Below are 15,540 nucleotides of genomic sequence, written 5' to 3'. Positions count from 1 at the left end.
AAAATAATTGGCTATTTCACCAGGCAAAGTTAACCTTACTTATATTGTGTACTTATGCCCACCCAGAAGTTATTTCTTTCACTGGTGATAAGGCTGCATGAAGACAGAGTTCAATGTAAGTTAGATTAATACATTTGCCATTTCCCTGTAAAAATGCTTCCGGACTGATTTGTGTTTGACAATACTATAAGGTAATATGTAGTTCTACAGAATTTACGGTGTGTTCCGTACTTTACGTTGAAAAACTAAGTGCAGTATATAATCCAATACTGGAAAAGAGACAGTATAAAGTCTCATATGTTTCAATACATACTAATTGTTTGAAGACATATAGGTACGCAGCAGGCATGAATACACCCAGATTCGGTAATGGCTCACAGTAAATGTTAGAAGTAGGGCTTTTATTCTAGCCATTGATGAGGTATACCGTACATGTTTCAAGCACAGGGAAAACGACAACAAATGAGAAACACTGAATAACTATTTCACTACTATTCTGTTACTTTATTTTCCATCAAAGAAAATGTCTTTTCAACTAAGATATAAATAAAATGAACTAAGAAGGAAATAAACGTTATTTATCACCAATAAGTGACAGAATATGTCAAATCTACTTTAAATAGCAAAGTAACAAGGATCAGAGACACTACACGCTAGAAACTGATGGGATTTACAGATATCTAAAACTATCAGAAATCTACCCATTCCAGAATCAGAATATATCCAGAAGTCAGCAATTTATATGCAGAGGCATCTGGAAATCATTTCAAATAAAGAATAGCTGGATTAATTGCTAAACTTAGAGAAGAATAAAGTAGGCAGACACATGAGAAGAACTGCTTTCAAATATTTTAGTTACATGGGGGAAAGCAGCTCAGGTGTTATAGAGGTAATGCTCTTTTTAATCCTATTCTTCTTTAAGAGTAATTAACAGAAAAACATTTCTGTTTCTCTTTATCAAATTTTTTATGCTTGGTAAATCCAGACGCAGATTCTAATCAGATACATGCTCTTCTAAAGCCAAATTAATACTACCGTTCTTAGGTAAAGCCACATTAGGACTACCTTTCTTACATTAAATAATCTACCAACAAGTAACTGAACACTTGTCATTACGTGGATAAGCCATTGCTTAAGCATACAAAACCTGAGAGAGAAAAAGGCACTGTTGCTGCCATGGGACGTTAAAAAGAAAGTAACAAAACTTAACACATTAATATAAAGGATGATTCAAAATATTTATAGGCACATATGACACACAAAAAATCAAGAAAGAAGAGGAAGTATATGTTTCACTAATTCGCTTTACCAGAGGAACAACATAACTCCTTTGCGCCCCAACAGGCCAGTGCAGTGGAATCTTTTTAAAAAAAAAAAAAAAAAGTAACCAAAATTATGTAAATACTCCTACACATTTTCAAAAACCCGTGAGTTACATAATATTGAAGTATTTATCATGATGGCTCCTTTGTTATAATGAAAGAAACAGAATAGAAAAAAAGAAGTACTTTAGGTTTCTAATCCCTGAAGTTCTTGTTGTTACTTCTACATGGAAAACCTCAATCTTCCCAATTTTCTGGAAATAGAATTGTAGCATCCTCAAAGATATTAATTCTTTGAATTTGTTACCACACATATGATTACGGGTCATAGATAAGAGTTGTTATCGTTGAAAACAGACCCAGAGAACTACTACCATGAAGCAGCAAGCTAAAATAAAAATACAATTGGAATTGTGTGCTCTAAGAATTGGGTAAAGCTTTTATTTCACTTTATATCTCTGCAAGATTCATGGAAGTCAGCCTGGATGTTTCAGCTCTTTGACAGCAAAGATAACAAAATACATGCTGAAACAAAGACGGAAAAACAAATCTCAGAAATTGTTCTACACAAAAGTTATTGCTGAGTACACTCCTGTCAAAATCTGATTTCATCACTTCTAAGTAACACAGAGGTCCTCATTACACGAATTCTAAGTGATTTCTTAAATTTTAGGTACATTTCACTACTTTAAAATGACAAACTATTCAAGCAATTTGTATAAACAAGTTGGAAGGCCTCAATAGTAGCTGAAAGTAAACCATTTTACTCCCTCTTCAATTACCTGATAATTATATACAGGCAACTGATATCCAGGGATGACGGAATTTATAGATGTAAATTGACCTGGTGAATCTGGATAAGTAGAATAAGCCTGAAAATAAAGTTGACAGAAAGAATGAATTAATACGGTAAAACGTTTTTTTAAATAGAAAGAAATACAATTCCCAATATAACAAAAATATGAAAAACCTTGAAACAGTAATTGTTTTTCTACGTACAGCAATGCAGATTTCTAAATGACTGACTTTATGAAGAAATAAAAATTCTCTTGTCAAGTGCTACCCTTTGGGTGGGGAGGGGGAAGAGACAAATGACAAAAGAAGTGACTATTTCACCAGCCAAAGCTTACCTTATATATACCGGGTACTTATGCCCACCCAGAAGTTATTTCTTACACTGGTGATAAGGCTCCACTTAGACAGATTGCAATGTAAGTTAAATTAACACATTTGCTATCTCCCTGTAAAAATATTTCTAGACTGTTTTGTATTAGACAATATTATAGGGTAACATGTAGTTCTATAGATGTTATGGCTTTTTCTGCACTTCATTCCGAAAAACTAAGTGCAGTCTATAATCCAATAGTGCAGAAGAGAAAGTATGTCTTGTATGTTTCAATAAATTCTTATTGTTTGAAAACATACAGGCAGCAGCATACATGAATACACCCAGATTCAGTAATGGCTCACAGTCAATGACACAAACAAGTAGGGCTTTTTTTCTAGCCACTGTTCAGAGAAGGAAAAAGAAGAGGTATACCATACATGTTTCAAGCACGTGGAAAATGTCAACAAATTAGAGACACTGCACAACTGGTTCACTATTATTTTGTTACTTTATTTTCCATCAAAGAATATGTCTTTTAAACTGACACATAAATAAAATAGACTAAGAAGAATACAAACGTTATTTATCAACAGTAAGTGATAGAGTATGTCAAATCCTACTTTAAATATCAATGTAAGCAGGATCAGAGAAATCAGATGCCAGAAGCTCACGCGATTTATATATATATATATCAAACCACATCGGAAATCTACCCATTCCAGAACCAGAATATATCCAGAAGTCAGCAATTTACATGAGGAGGCATCAGGAAATCATTTCAAATAAAGAGTAGCTAGATGAACTGCTAAACTTACAGAAGAATAAAGTGGGCAGACACGTAAGGAGAGCTGCTTTCATGCACTTTAGGAACTGGTTATAAGGGGGGAAAGCAGCTCAGGTGGTTTAGAGGTAATACTCTTGTTTATTCCTATTCTTATTTAAGAGTAATTAACAGCAAAGCATTTCTGTTTCTCTTCTACAAATGTTCTATTGCTGGTAAAGCCAGAGGCAGATTCTACGCAGATACATACTAATTCTAAAGCCACGTGAATACTACCTTTCTTTGATTATATAGTCTATCACTATGTGGACCTGCCATTGCTTAAGCACATAAAAACCTGAGAGCAAAAAAGGCACTGTTGCTCCCATTGGAGTTTATAATCGGGTTAACAAGAAAGTAAAAAAACAAATAAATAAAACATTAATATAAAGAATCATTTAAACATATTTATAGGCACATATGACATGGAAAAAAATCAAGAATGAACAGGAAGTGTACGTTTGGCTAATTATTCACTTAATGTCAAGTACAACACAATCCCTTTGCTCTCCAACAGGCCACTATGGTGGCATCTTTAAAAAAAAAAAAAAACAAACAAAAAAAAACAAAAAAAAAACGGACACCAAAACTATTAAAATATTCCTACACATTTTCAAAAACACATGAGAAACACAATATTGAAGTACTTATCCTGCTGTCTCCTTTTTCATTATAATAAAAGTAACAGAATGGAAAACTTAAGTACTTTATGTTTTTAGTCCATGACATTCTTGTTACTTTTATATATGAAACTTCACCTTTCTCCAAATTTTCTGGAGTTGGCAATGTGGAAACCTCAAAGATAGTAGCTCTTTCAGTTTATCACCATAGATACAATTATGGGTCACAGACATAGTCCTATCTATGAAAAGAGATCCAGAGAATTACTACCGTGAAACAGCCAGCTAAAATGAAAATATAATTGGAATTCTGTGCTCTAAAAAGTGGATCATAATTTTACTTCACTCTATCTCCCTAACAAAATTCAGCAAAGTCAACTTTGGATGTTTCATTCAGTTATTTGACAGCAAAGATGAAAACTACAATCCAGAAATGAAGAAGGGGACACCAAATCTCAGAAATCTGTTCTACAGAAAAGTTACTGCCAAGTATATTCCTGTCAAAATATTACTTCATTACTTCTTAATAAGACAGAGGTCTTCATTCTACACTAATTCTAAGTGTTGCCTTAAATTTTAGGTACACTTCACTAGTTTAAAATGACAAACTATTCAGGAAATTTGTATAAACAAGTTAAAGGCCTCTATAATATCGGAAAGCAAATCATTTTACTTCCTCTTACATTACCTGATAATTATATACAGGCGACTGATATCTAGTGATGACCTGAACTGGTGCATTTGGATAAGTACGATATGCCTGAAAATAAATTATACAGAAAGAATGAATTAATAAGGTAAAACTTTTTTTTTTAATTAGAAAGAAATATTCCCAGTAGAACAAAAATATGAAAAACATTGAAATACTAATTATTTTTCTATATACAACAATGCAGAATTGTGTATGACTGACTGATTTATGAAGAATGTATTATTCTCGGTCAAGTCCTACGGTTGGGCGTGGAGGGGGAACAGACAAATGACAAAAAAACTGGCTATTTCACCAGGCAAACTTAACCTTACTTATATTGTGTACTTATGCCCACCCAGAAGTTATTTCTTACACTGGTGATAAGGCTACATTAAGACAGAGTTCAATGTAAGTTAAATTAATACATTTGCTATTTCGCTGTAAAAATGCTTCCGGACTGATTTGTGTTTGACAATATTATAAGGTAATATGTAGTTCTACAGAATTTATGGCGTTTTCTGTACTTTATGTTGAAAAACTAAGTGCAGTATATAATCCAATACTGGAACAGAGACAGTATAAAGTCTCATATGTTTCAATAAATACTAATTGTTTGAATACATATAGGTACGCAGCAGGCATGAATACACCCAGACTCGGTAATGGCTCACAGTAAATGTTAAAAGTAGGGCTTTTATTCTAGCCATTGGTCAGAGAAGGAAAAAGAAGATGAGGTATACCGTACGTGTTTCAAGCACAGGGAAAACGTCAACAAATGAGAAACACTGAATAACTATTTCACTACGATTCTGTTACTTTATTTTCCATCAAAGAAAATGTCTTTTCAACTAAGATATAAATAAAATGAACTAAGAAGGAAATAAGCGTTATTTATCACCAATAAGTGACAGAATATGTCAAATCTACTTTAAATAGCAAAGTAACAAGGATCAGAGACACTACACGCTAGAAACTGATGGGATTTACAGATATCTAAAACTATCAGAACTCTACCCATTCCAGAATCAGAATATATCCAGAAGTCAGCAATTTATATGCAGAGGCATCTGGAAATCATTTCAAATAAAGAATAGCTGGATTAACTGCTAAACTTAGAGAAGAATAAAGTAGGCAGACACATGAGAAGAACTGCTTTCAAATATTTTAGTTACATGGGGGAAAGCAGCTCAGGTGTTATAGAGGTAATGCTCTTTTTAATCCTACTCTTCTTTAAGAGTAATTAACAGAAAAACATTTCTGTTTCTCTTTATCAAATTTTTTATGCTTGGTAAATCCAGACGCAGATTCTAATCAGATACATGCTCTTCTAAAGCCAAATTAATACTACCGTTCTTAGGTAAAGCCACATTAGGACTACCTTTCTTACATTAAATAATCTACCAACAAGTAACTGAACACTTGTCATTACGTGGATAAGCCATTGCTTAAGTATACAAAACCTGAGAGAGAAAAAGGCACTGTTGCTGCCATGGGAGGTTAAAAAGAAAGTAACACAACGTAACACATTAATATAAAGGATGATTTAAAATATTTATAGGCACATACGACACACAAAAAATCAAGAAAGAGGAAGTATATGTTTCACTAATTCGCTTTACCAGAGGAACAACATAACTCCTTTGCGCCCCAACAGGCCAGTGCAGTGGAATCTTTTTTAAAAAAAAAAAAAAAGTAACCAAAATTATGTAAATACTCCTACACATTTTCAAAAACCCGTGAGTTACATAATATTGAAGTATTTATCATGATGGCTCCTTTGTTATAATGAAAGAAACAGAATAGAAAAAAAGAAGTACTTTAGGTTTCTAATCCCTGAAGTTCTTGTTGTTACTTCTACATGGAAAACCTCAATCTTCCCAATTTTCTGGAAATAGAATTGTAGCATCCTCAAAGATATTAATTCTTTGAATTTGTTACCACACATATGATTACGGGTCATAGATAAGAGTTGTATCGTTGAAAACAGACCCAGAGAACTACTACCATGAAGCAGCAAGCTAAAATAAAAATACAATTGGAATTCTGTGCTCTAAGAATTGGGTAAAGCTTTTATTTCACTTTATATCTCTGCAAGATTCATGAAAGTCAGCCTGGATGTTTCAGCTCTTTGACAGCAAAGATAACAAAATACATGCTGAAACAAAGACGGAAACACAAATCTCAGAAATTGTTCTACACAAAAGTTATTGCTGAGTACACTCCTGTCAAAATCTGATTTCATCACTTCTAAGTAACACAGAGGTCCTCATTACACGAATTCTAAGTGATTTCTTAAATTTTAGGTACATTTCACTACTTTAAAATGACAAACTATTCAAGCAATTTGTATAAACAACTTGGAAGGCCTCAATAGTAGCTGAAAGTAAACCATTTTACTCCCTCTTCAATTACCTGATAATTATATACAGGCAACTGATATCCAGTGGTGATCTGAACTGGTGAATTTGGATAAGCAGGAAATGCCTGAAAATAAAGGTTACAGAAAAAAATGAATACGGTAAACCGTTTTTTAAAATTAGAAAGAAATACAATTCCCAATATAACAAAAATATGAAAAACTTTGAAACAGTAATTGTTTTTCTACGTACAGCAATGCAGATTTCTAAATGACTGACTTTATGAAGAAATAAAAATTCTCTTGTCAAGTGCTACCCTTTGGGTGGGGAGGGGGAAGAGACAAATGACAAAAGAAGTGATTATTTCACCAGCCAAAGTTTACCTTATATATATCGGGTACTTAAGCTCACCCAGAAGTTATTTCTTACACTGGTGATAAGGCTCCATTAAGACAGATTGCAGTGTAAGTTACATTAACACATTTGCTATCTCCCTGTAAAAATATTTCTAGACGGTTTGTATTAGACAATATTATAGGGTAACATGTAGTTCTATAGATGTTATGGCTTTTTCTGCACTTCATTCCGAAAAACTAAGTGCAGTCTATAATCCAATAGTGGAGAAGAGAAAGTATGTCTTGTATGTTTCAATAAATTCTTATTGTTTGAAAACATACAGGCAGCAGCATACATGAATACACCCAGATTCAGTAATGGCTCACAGTCAATGACACAAACAAGTAGGGCTTTTTTTCTAGCCACTGTTCAGAGAAGGAAAAAGAAGAGGTATACCATACATGTTTCAAGCACGTGGAAAATGTCAACAAATTAGAGACACTGCACAACTGGTTCACTATTATTTTGTTACTTTATTTTCCATCAAAGAATATGTCTTTTAAACTGACACATAAATAAAATAGACTAAGAAGAATACAAACGTTATTTATCAACAGTAAGTGATAGAGTATGTCAAATCCTACTTTAAATATCAATGTAAGCAGGATCAGAGAAATCAGATGCCAGAAGCTCACGCGATTTATATATATATATCAAACCACATCGGAAATCTACCCATTCCAGAACCAGAATATATCCAGAAGTCAGCAATTTACATGAGGAGGCATCTGGAAATCATTTCAAATAAAGAGTAGCTAGATGAACTGCTAAACTTACAGAAGAATAAAGTGGGCAGACACGTAAGGAGAGCTGCTTTCATGCACTTTAGGAACTGGTTATAAGGGGGGAAAGCAGCTCAGGTGGTTTAGAGGCAATACTCTTGTTTATTCCTATTCTTATTTAAGAGTAATTAACAGCAAAACATTTCTGTTTCTCTTCTCCAAATGTTCTATTGCTGGTAAAGCCAGAGGCAGATTCTACGCAGATACATACTACTTCTAAAGCCACGTGCATACTCCCTTTCTTTGATTATATAGTCTATCACTATGTGGACCTGCCATTGCTTAAGCACATAAAAACCTGAGAGCAAAAAAGGCACTGTTGCTCCCATTGGAGTTTATAATCGGGTTAACAAGAAAGTAAAAAAACAAATAAATAAAACATTAATATAAAGAATCATTTAAACATATTTATAGGCACATATGACATGGAAAAAAATCAAGAATGAACAGGAAGTGTACGTTTGGCTAATTCACTTAACGTCAAGTACAACATAATCCCTTTGCTCTCCAACAGGCCACTATGGTGGCATCTTTAAAAAAAAAAAAAAAAAAAAAAAAAAAAACCGGACACCAAAACTATTAAAATATTCCTACACATTTTCAAAAACACATGAGAAACACAATATTGAAGTACTTATCCTGCTGTCTCCTTTTTCACTATAATAAAAGTAACAGAATGGAAAACTTAAGTACTTTATGTTTTTAGTCCATGACATTCTTGTTACTTTTATATATGAAACTTCACCTTTCTCCAAATTTTCTGGAGTTGGCAATGTGGAAACCTCAAAGATAGTAGCTCTTTCAGTTTATCACCATAGATATAATTATGGGTCACAGACATAGTCCTATCTATGAAAAGAGATCCAGAGAATTACTACCGTGAAACAGCCAGCTAAAATGAAAATATAATTGGAATTCTGTGCTCTAAAAAGTGGATCATAATTTTACTTCACTCTATCTCCCTAACAAAATTCAGCAAAGTCAACTTTGGATGTTTCATTCAGTTATTTGACAGCAAAGATGAAAACTACAATCCAGAAATGAAGAAGGGGACACCAAATCTCAGAAATCTGTTCTACAGAAAAGTTACTGCCAAGTATATTCCTGTCAAAATATTACTTCATTACTTCTTAATAAGACAGAGGTCTTCATTCTACACTAATTCTAAGTGTTGCCTTAAATTTTAGGTACACTTCACTAGTTTAAAATGACAAACTATTCAGGAAATTTGTATAAACAAGTTAAAGGCCTCTATAATATCGGAAAGCAAATCATTTTACTTCCTCTTACATTACCTGATAATTATATACAGGCGACTGATATCTAGTGATGACCTGAACTGGTGCATTTGGATAAGTACGATATGCCTGAAAATAAATTATACAGAAAGAATGAATTAATAAGGTAAAACTTTTTTTTAATTAGAGAGAAATATTCCCAGTAGAACAAAAATATGAAAAACATTGAAATACTAATTATTTTTCTATATACAACAATGCAGAATTGTAAATGACTGACTGATTTATGAAGAACGTATTATTCTCGGTCAAGTCCTACGGTTGGGCGTGGAGGGGGAACAGACAAATGACAAAATAATTGGCTATTTCACCAGGCAAAGTTAACCTTACTTATATTGTGTACTTATGCCCACCCAGAAGTTATTTCTTTCACTGGTGATAAGGCTGCATGAAGACAGAGTTCAATGTAAGTTAAATTAATACATTTGCCATTTCCCTGTAAAAATGCTTCCGGACTGATTTGTGTTTGACAATACTATAAGGTAATATGTAGTTCTACAGAATTTACGGTGTGTTCCGTACTTTACGTTGAAAAACTAAGTGCAGTATATAATCCAATACTGGAAAAGAGACAGTATAAAGTCTCATATGTTTCAATACATACTAATTGTTTGAAGACATATAGGTACGCAGCAGGCATGAATACACCCAGATTCGGTAATGGCTCACAGTAAATGTTAGAAGTAGGGCTTTTATTCTAGCCATTGATGAGGTATACCGTACATGTTTCAAGCACAGGGAAAACGACAACAAATGAGAAACACTGAATAACTATTTCACTACTATTCTGTTACTTTATTTTCCATCAAAGAAAATGTCTTTTCAACTAAGATATAAATAAAATGAACTAAGAAGGAAATAAACGTTATTTATCACCAATAAGTGACAGAATATGTCAAATCTACTTTAAATAGCAAAGTAACAAGGATCAGAGACACTACACGCTAGAAACTGATGGGATTTACAGATATCTAAAACTATCAGAACTCTACCCATTCCAGAATCAGAATATATCCAGAAGTCAGCAATTTATATGCAGAGGCATCTGGAAATCATTTCAAATAAAGAATAGCTGGATTAATTGCTAAACTTAGAGAAGAATAAAGTAGGCAGACACATGAGAAGAACTGCTTTCAAATATTTTAGTTACATGGGGGAAAGCAGCTCAGGTGTTATAGAGGTAATGCTCTTTTTAATCCTATTCTTTAAGAGTAATTAACAGAAAAACATTTCTGTTTCTCTTTATCAAATTTTTTATGCTTGGTAAATCCAGACGCAGATTCTAATCAGATACATGCTCTTCTAAAGCCAAATTAATACTACCGTTCTTAGGTAAAGCCACATTAGGACTACCTTTCTTACATTAAATAATCTACCAACAAGTAACTGAACACTTGTCATTACGTGGATAAGCCATTGCTTAAGCATACAAAACCTGAGAGAGAAAAAGGCACTGTTGCTGCCATGGGAGGTTAAAAAGAAAGTAACAAAACGTAACACATTAATATAAAGGATGATTTAAAATATTTATAGGCACATACGACACACAAAAAATCAAGAAAGAAGAGGAAGTATATGTTTCACTAATTCGCTTTACCAGAGGAACAACATAACTCCTTTGCGCCCCAACAGGCCAGTGCAGTGGAATCTTTTTTTAAAAAAAAAAAAAAAGTAACCAAAATTATGTAAATACTCCTACACATTTTCAAAAACCCGTGAGTTACATAATATTGAAGTATTTATCATGATGGCTCCTTTGTTATAATGAAAGAAACAGAATAGAAAAAAAGAAGTACTTTAGGTTTCTAATCCCTGAAGTTCTTGTTGTTACTTCTACATGGAAAACCTCAATCTTCCCAATTTTCTGGAAATAGAATTGTAGCATCCTCAAAGATATTAATTCTTTGAATTTGTTACCACACATATGATTACGGGTCATAGATAAGAGTTGTATCGTTGAAAACAGACCCAGAGAACTACTACCATGAAGCAGCAAGCTAAAATAAAAATACAATTGGAATTCTGTGCTCTAAGAATTGGGTAAAGCTTTTATTTCACTTTATATCTCTGCAAGATTCATGAAAGTCAGCCTGGATGTTTCAGCTCTTTGACAGCAAAGATAACAAAATACATGCTGAAACAAAGACGGAAACACAAATCTCAGAAATTGTTCTACACAAAAGTTATTGCTGAGTACACTCCTGTCAAAATCTGATTTCATCACTTCTAAGTAACACAGAGGTCCTCATTACACGAATTCTAAGTGATTTCTTAAATTTTAGGTACATTTCCCTACTTTAAAATGACAAACTATTCAAGCAATTTGTATAAACAAGTTGAAGGCCTCAATAGTAGCTGAAAGTAAACCATTTTACTCCCTCTTCAATTACCTGATAATTATATACAGGCAACTGATATCCAGGGATGACGGAATTTATAGATGTAAATTGACCTGGTGAATCTGGATAAGTAGAATAAGCCTGAAAATAAAGTTGACAGAAAGAATGAATTAATACGGTAAAACGTTTTTTTAAATAGAAAGAAATACAATTCCCAATATAACAAAAATATGAAAAACCTTGAAACAGTAATTGTTTTTCTACGTACAGCAATGCAGATTTCTAAATGACTGACTTTATGAAGAAATAAAAATTCTCTTGTCAAGTGCTACCCTTTGGGTGGGGAGGGGGAAGAGACAAATGACAAAAGAAGTGACTATTTCACCAGCCAAAGCTTACCTTATATATACCGGGTACTTATGCCCACCCAGAAGTTATTTCTTACACTGGTGATAAGGCTCCACTTAGACAGATTGCAATGTAAGTTAAATTAACAAATTTGCTATCTCTCTGTAAAAATATTTCTAGACTGTTTTGTATTAGACAATATTATAGGGTAACATGTAGTTCTATAGATGTTATGGCTTTTTCTGTACTTCATTCCGAAAAACTAAGTGCAGTCTATAATCCAATAGTGCAGAAGAGAAAGTATGTCTTGTATGTTTCAATAAATTCTTATTGTTTGAAAACATACAGGCAGCAGCATACATGAATACACCCAGATTCAGTAATGGCTCACAGTCAATGACACAAACAAGTAGGGCTTTTTTTCTAGCCACTGTTCAGAGAAGGAAAAAGAAGAGGTATACCATACATGTTTCAAGCATGTGGAAAATGTCAACAAATTAGAGACACTGCACAACTGGTTCACTATTATTTTGTTACTTTATTTTCCATCAAAGAATATGTCTTTTAAACTGACACATAAATAAAATAGACTAAGAAGAATACAAACATTATTTATCAACAGTAAGTGATAGAGTATGTCAAATCCTACTTTAAATATCAATGTAAGCAGGATCAGAGAAATCAGATGCCAGAAGCTCACGCGATTTATATATATATATCAAACCACATCGGAAATCTACCCATTCCAGAACCAGAATATATCCAGAAGTCAGCAATTTACATGAGGAGGCATCTGGAAATCATTTCAAATAAAGAGTAGCTAGATGAACTGCTAAGCTTACAGAAAAATAAAGTGGGCAGACACGTAAGGAGAGCTGCTTTCATGCACTTTAGGAACTGGTTATAAGGGGGGAAAGCAGCTCAGGTGGTTTAGAGGTAATACTCTTGTTTATTCCTATTCTTATTTAAGAGTAATTAACAGCAAAGCATTTCTGTTTCTCTTCTACAAATGTTCTATTGCTGGTAAAGCCAGAGGCAGATTCTACGCAGATACATACTAATTCTAAAGCCTCGTGAATACTACCTTTCTTTGATTATATAGTCTATCACTATGTGGACCTGCCATTGCTTAAGCACATAAAAACCTGAGAGCAAAAAAGGCACTGTTGCTCCCATTGGAGTTTATAATCGGGTTAACAAGAAAGTAAAAAAACAAATAAATAAAACATTAATATAAAGAATCATTTAAACATATTTATAGGCACATATGACATGGAAAAAAATCAAGAATGAACAGGAAGTGTACGTTTGGCTAATTCACTTAACGTCAAGTACAACACAATCCCTTTGCTCTCCAACAGGCCACTATGGTGGCATCTTTAAAAAAAAAAAAAAAAAAAAAAAAAACCGGACACCAAAACTATTAAAATATTCCTACACATTTTCAAAAACACATGAGAAACACAATATTGAAGTACTTATCCTGCTGTCTCCTTTTTCACTATAATAAAAGTAACAGAATGGAAAACTTAAGTACTTTATGTTTTTAGTCCATGACATTCTTGTTACTTTTATATATGAAACTTCACCTTTCTCCAAATTTTCTGGAGTTGGCAATGTGGAAACCTCAAAGATAGTAGCTCTTTCAGTTTATCACCATAGATATAATTATGGGTCACAGACATAGTCCTATCTATGAAAAGAGATCCAGAGAATTACTACCGTGAAACAGCCAGCTAAAATGAAAATATAATTGGAATTCTGTGCTCTAAAAAGTGGATCATAATTTTACTTCACTCTATCTCCCTAACAAAATTCAGCAAAGTCAACTTTGGATGTTTCATTCAGTTATTTGACAGCAAAGATGAAAACTACAATCCAGAAATGAAGAAGGGGACACCAAATCTCAGAAATCTGTTCTACAGAAAAGTTACTGCCAAGTATATTCCTGTCAAAATATTACTTCATTACTTCTTAATAAGACAGAGGTCTTCATTCTACACTAATTCTAAGTGTTGCCTTAAATTTTAGGTACACTTCACTAGTTTAAAATGACAAACTATTCAGGAAATTTGTATAAACAAGTTAAAGGCCTCTATAATATCGGAAAGCAAATCATTTTACTTCCTCTTACATTACCTGATAATTATATACAGGCGACTGATATCTAGTGATGACCTGAACTGGTGCATTTGGATAAGTACGATATGCCTGAAAATAAATTATACAGAAAGAATGAATTAATAAGGTAAAACTTTTTTTTAATTAGAGAGAAATATTCCCAGTAGAACAAAAATATGAAAAACATTGAAATACTAATTATTTTTCTATATACAACAATGCAGAATTGTGTATGACTGACTGATTTATGAAGAATGTATTATTCTCGGTCAAGTCCTACGGTTGGGCGTGGAGGGGGAACAGACAAATGACAAAAAAACTGGCTATTTCACCAGGCAAACTTAACCTTACTTATATTGTGTACTTATGCCCACCCAGAAGTTATTTCTTACACTGGTGATAAGGCTACATTAAGACAGAGTTCAATGTAAGTTAAATTAATACATTTGCTATTTCGCTGTAAAAATGCTTCCGGACTGATTTGTGTTTGACAATATTATAAGGTAATATGTAGTTCTACAGAATTTATGGCGTTTTCTGTACTTTATGTTGAAAAACTAAGTGCAGTATATAATCCAATACTGGAACAGAGACAGTATAAAGTCTCATATGTTTCAATAAATACTAATTGTTTGAATACATATAGGTACGCAGCAGGCATGAATACACCCAGACTCGGTAATGGCTCACAGTAAATGTTAAAAGTAGGGCTTTTATTCTAGCCATTGGTCAGAGAAGGAAAAAGAAGATGAGGTATACCGTACGTGTTTCAAGCACAGGGAAAACATCAACAAATGAGAAACACTGAATAACTATTTCACTACGATTCTGTTACTTTATTTTCCATCAAAGAAAATGTCTTTTCAACTAAGATATAAATAAAATGAACTAAGAAGGAAATAAGCGTTATTTATCACCAATAAGTGACAGAATATGTCAAATCTACTTTAAATAGCAAAGTAACAAGGATCAGAGACACTACACGCTAGAAACTGATGGGATTTACAGATATCTAAAACTATCAGAACTCTACCCATTCCAGAATCAGAATATATCCAGAAGTCAGCAATTTATATGCAGAGGCATCTGGAAATCATTTCAAATAAAGAATAGCTGGATTAACTGCTAAACTTAGAGAAGAATAAAGTAGGCAGACACATGAGAAGAACTGCTTTCAAATATTTTAGTTACATGGGGGAAAGCAGCTCAGGTGTTATAGAGGTAATGCTCTTTTTAATCCTACTCTTCTTTAAGAGTAATTAACAGAAAAACATTTCTGTTTCTCTTTATCAAATTTTTTATGCTTGGTAAATCCAGACGCAGATTCTAATCAGATAC

At 33.1% G+C, this 15,540-nt stretch overlaps 1 protein-coding gene across 1 annotated transcript in view; it reads right to left on the bottom strand.

Moving 5' to 3' along the window:
• Positions 1–15,540, bottom strand: part of LOC129025914 (deleted in azoospermia protein 1-like) — a 65,585-nt gene that overhangs the window by 5,952 nt on the left and 44,093 nt on the right. The window contains exons 20-24 of the mRNA XM_054473468.1: positions 14,221–14,292; positions 11,785–11,874; positions 9,392–9,463; positions 6,974–7,045; positions 4,559–4,630 (exon numbers count right to left, since the gene is read on the bottom strand). Of these exons, the coding sequence (XP_054329443.1) occupies positions 4,559–4,630; positions 6,974–7,045; positions 9,392–9,463; positions 11,785–11,874; positions 14,221–14,292 (378 nt within the window). The remainder of the gene's footprint in view (positions 1–4,558; positions 4,631–6,973; positions 7,046–9,391; positions 9,464–11,784; positions 11,875–14,220; positions 14,293–15,540) is intronic.

Source organism: Pongo pygmaeus, chromosome Y (genome assembly GCF_028885625.2).
Source record: "Pongo pygmaeus isolate AG05252 chromosome Y, NHGRI_mPonPyg2-v2.0_pri, whole genome shotgun sequence".
In the NCBI taxonomy this organism is placed as follows: Eukaryota; Metazoa; Chordata; class Mammalia; order Primates; family Hominidae; genus Pongo; species Pongo pygmaeus.
Note: the sequence above shows the minus strand (reverse complement) of the source record. Positions and strands in the feature narration are given on the sequence as shown.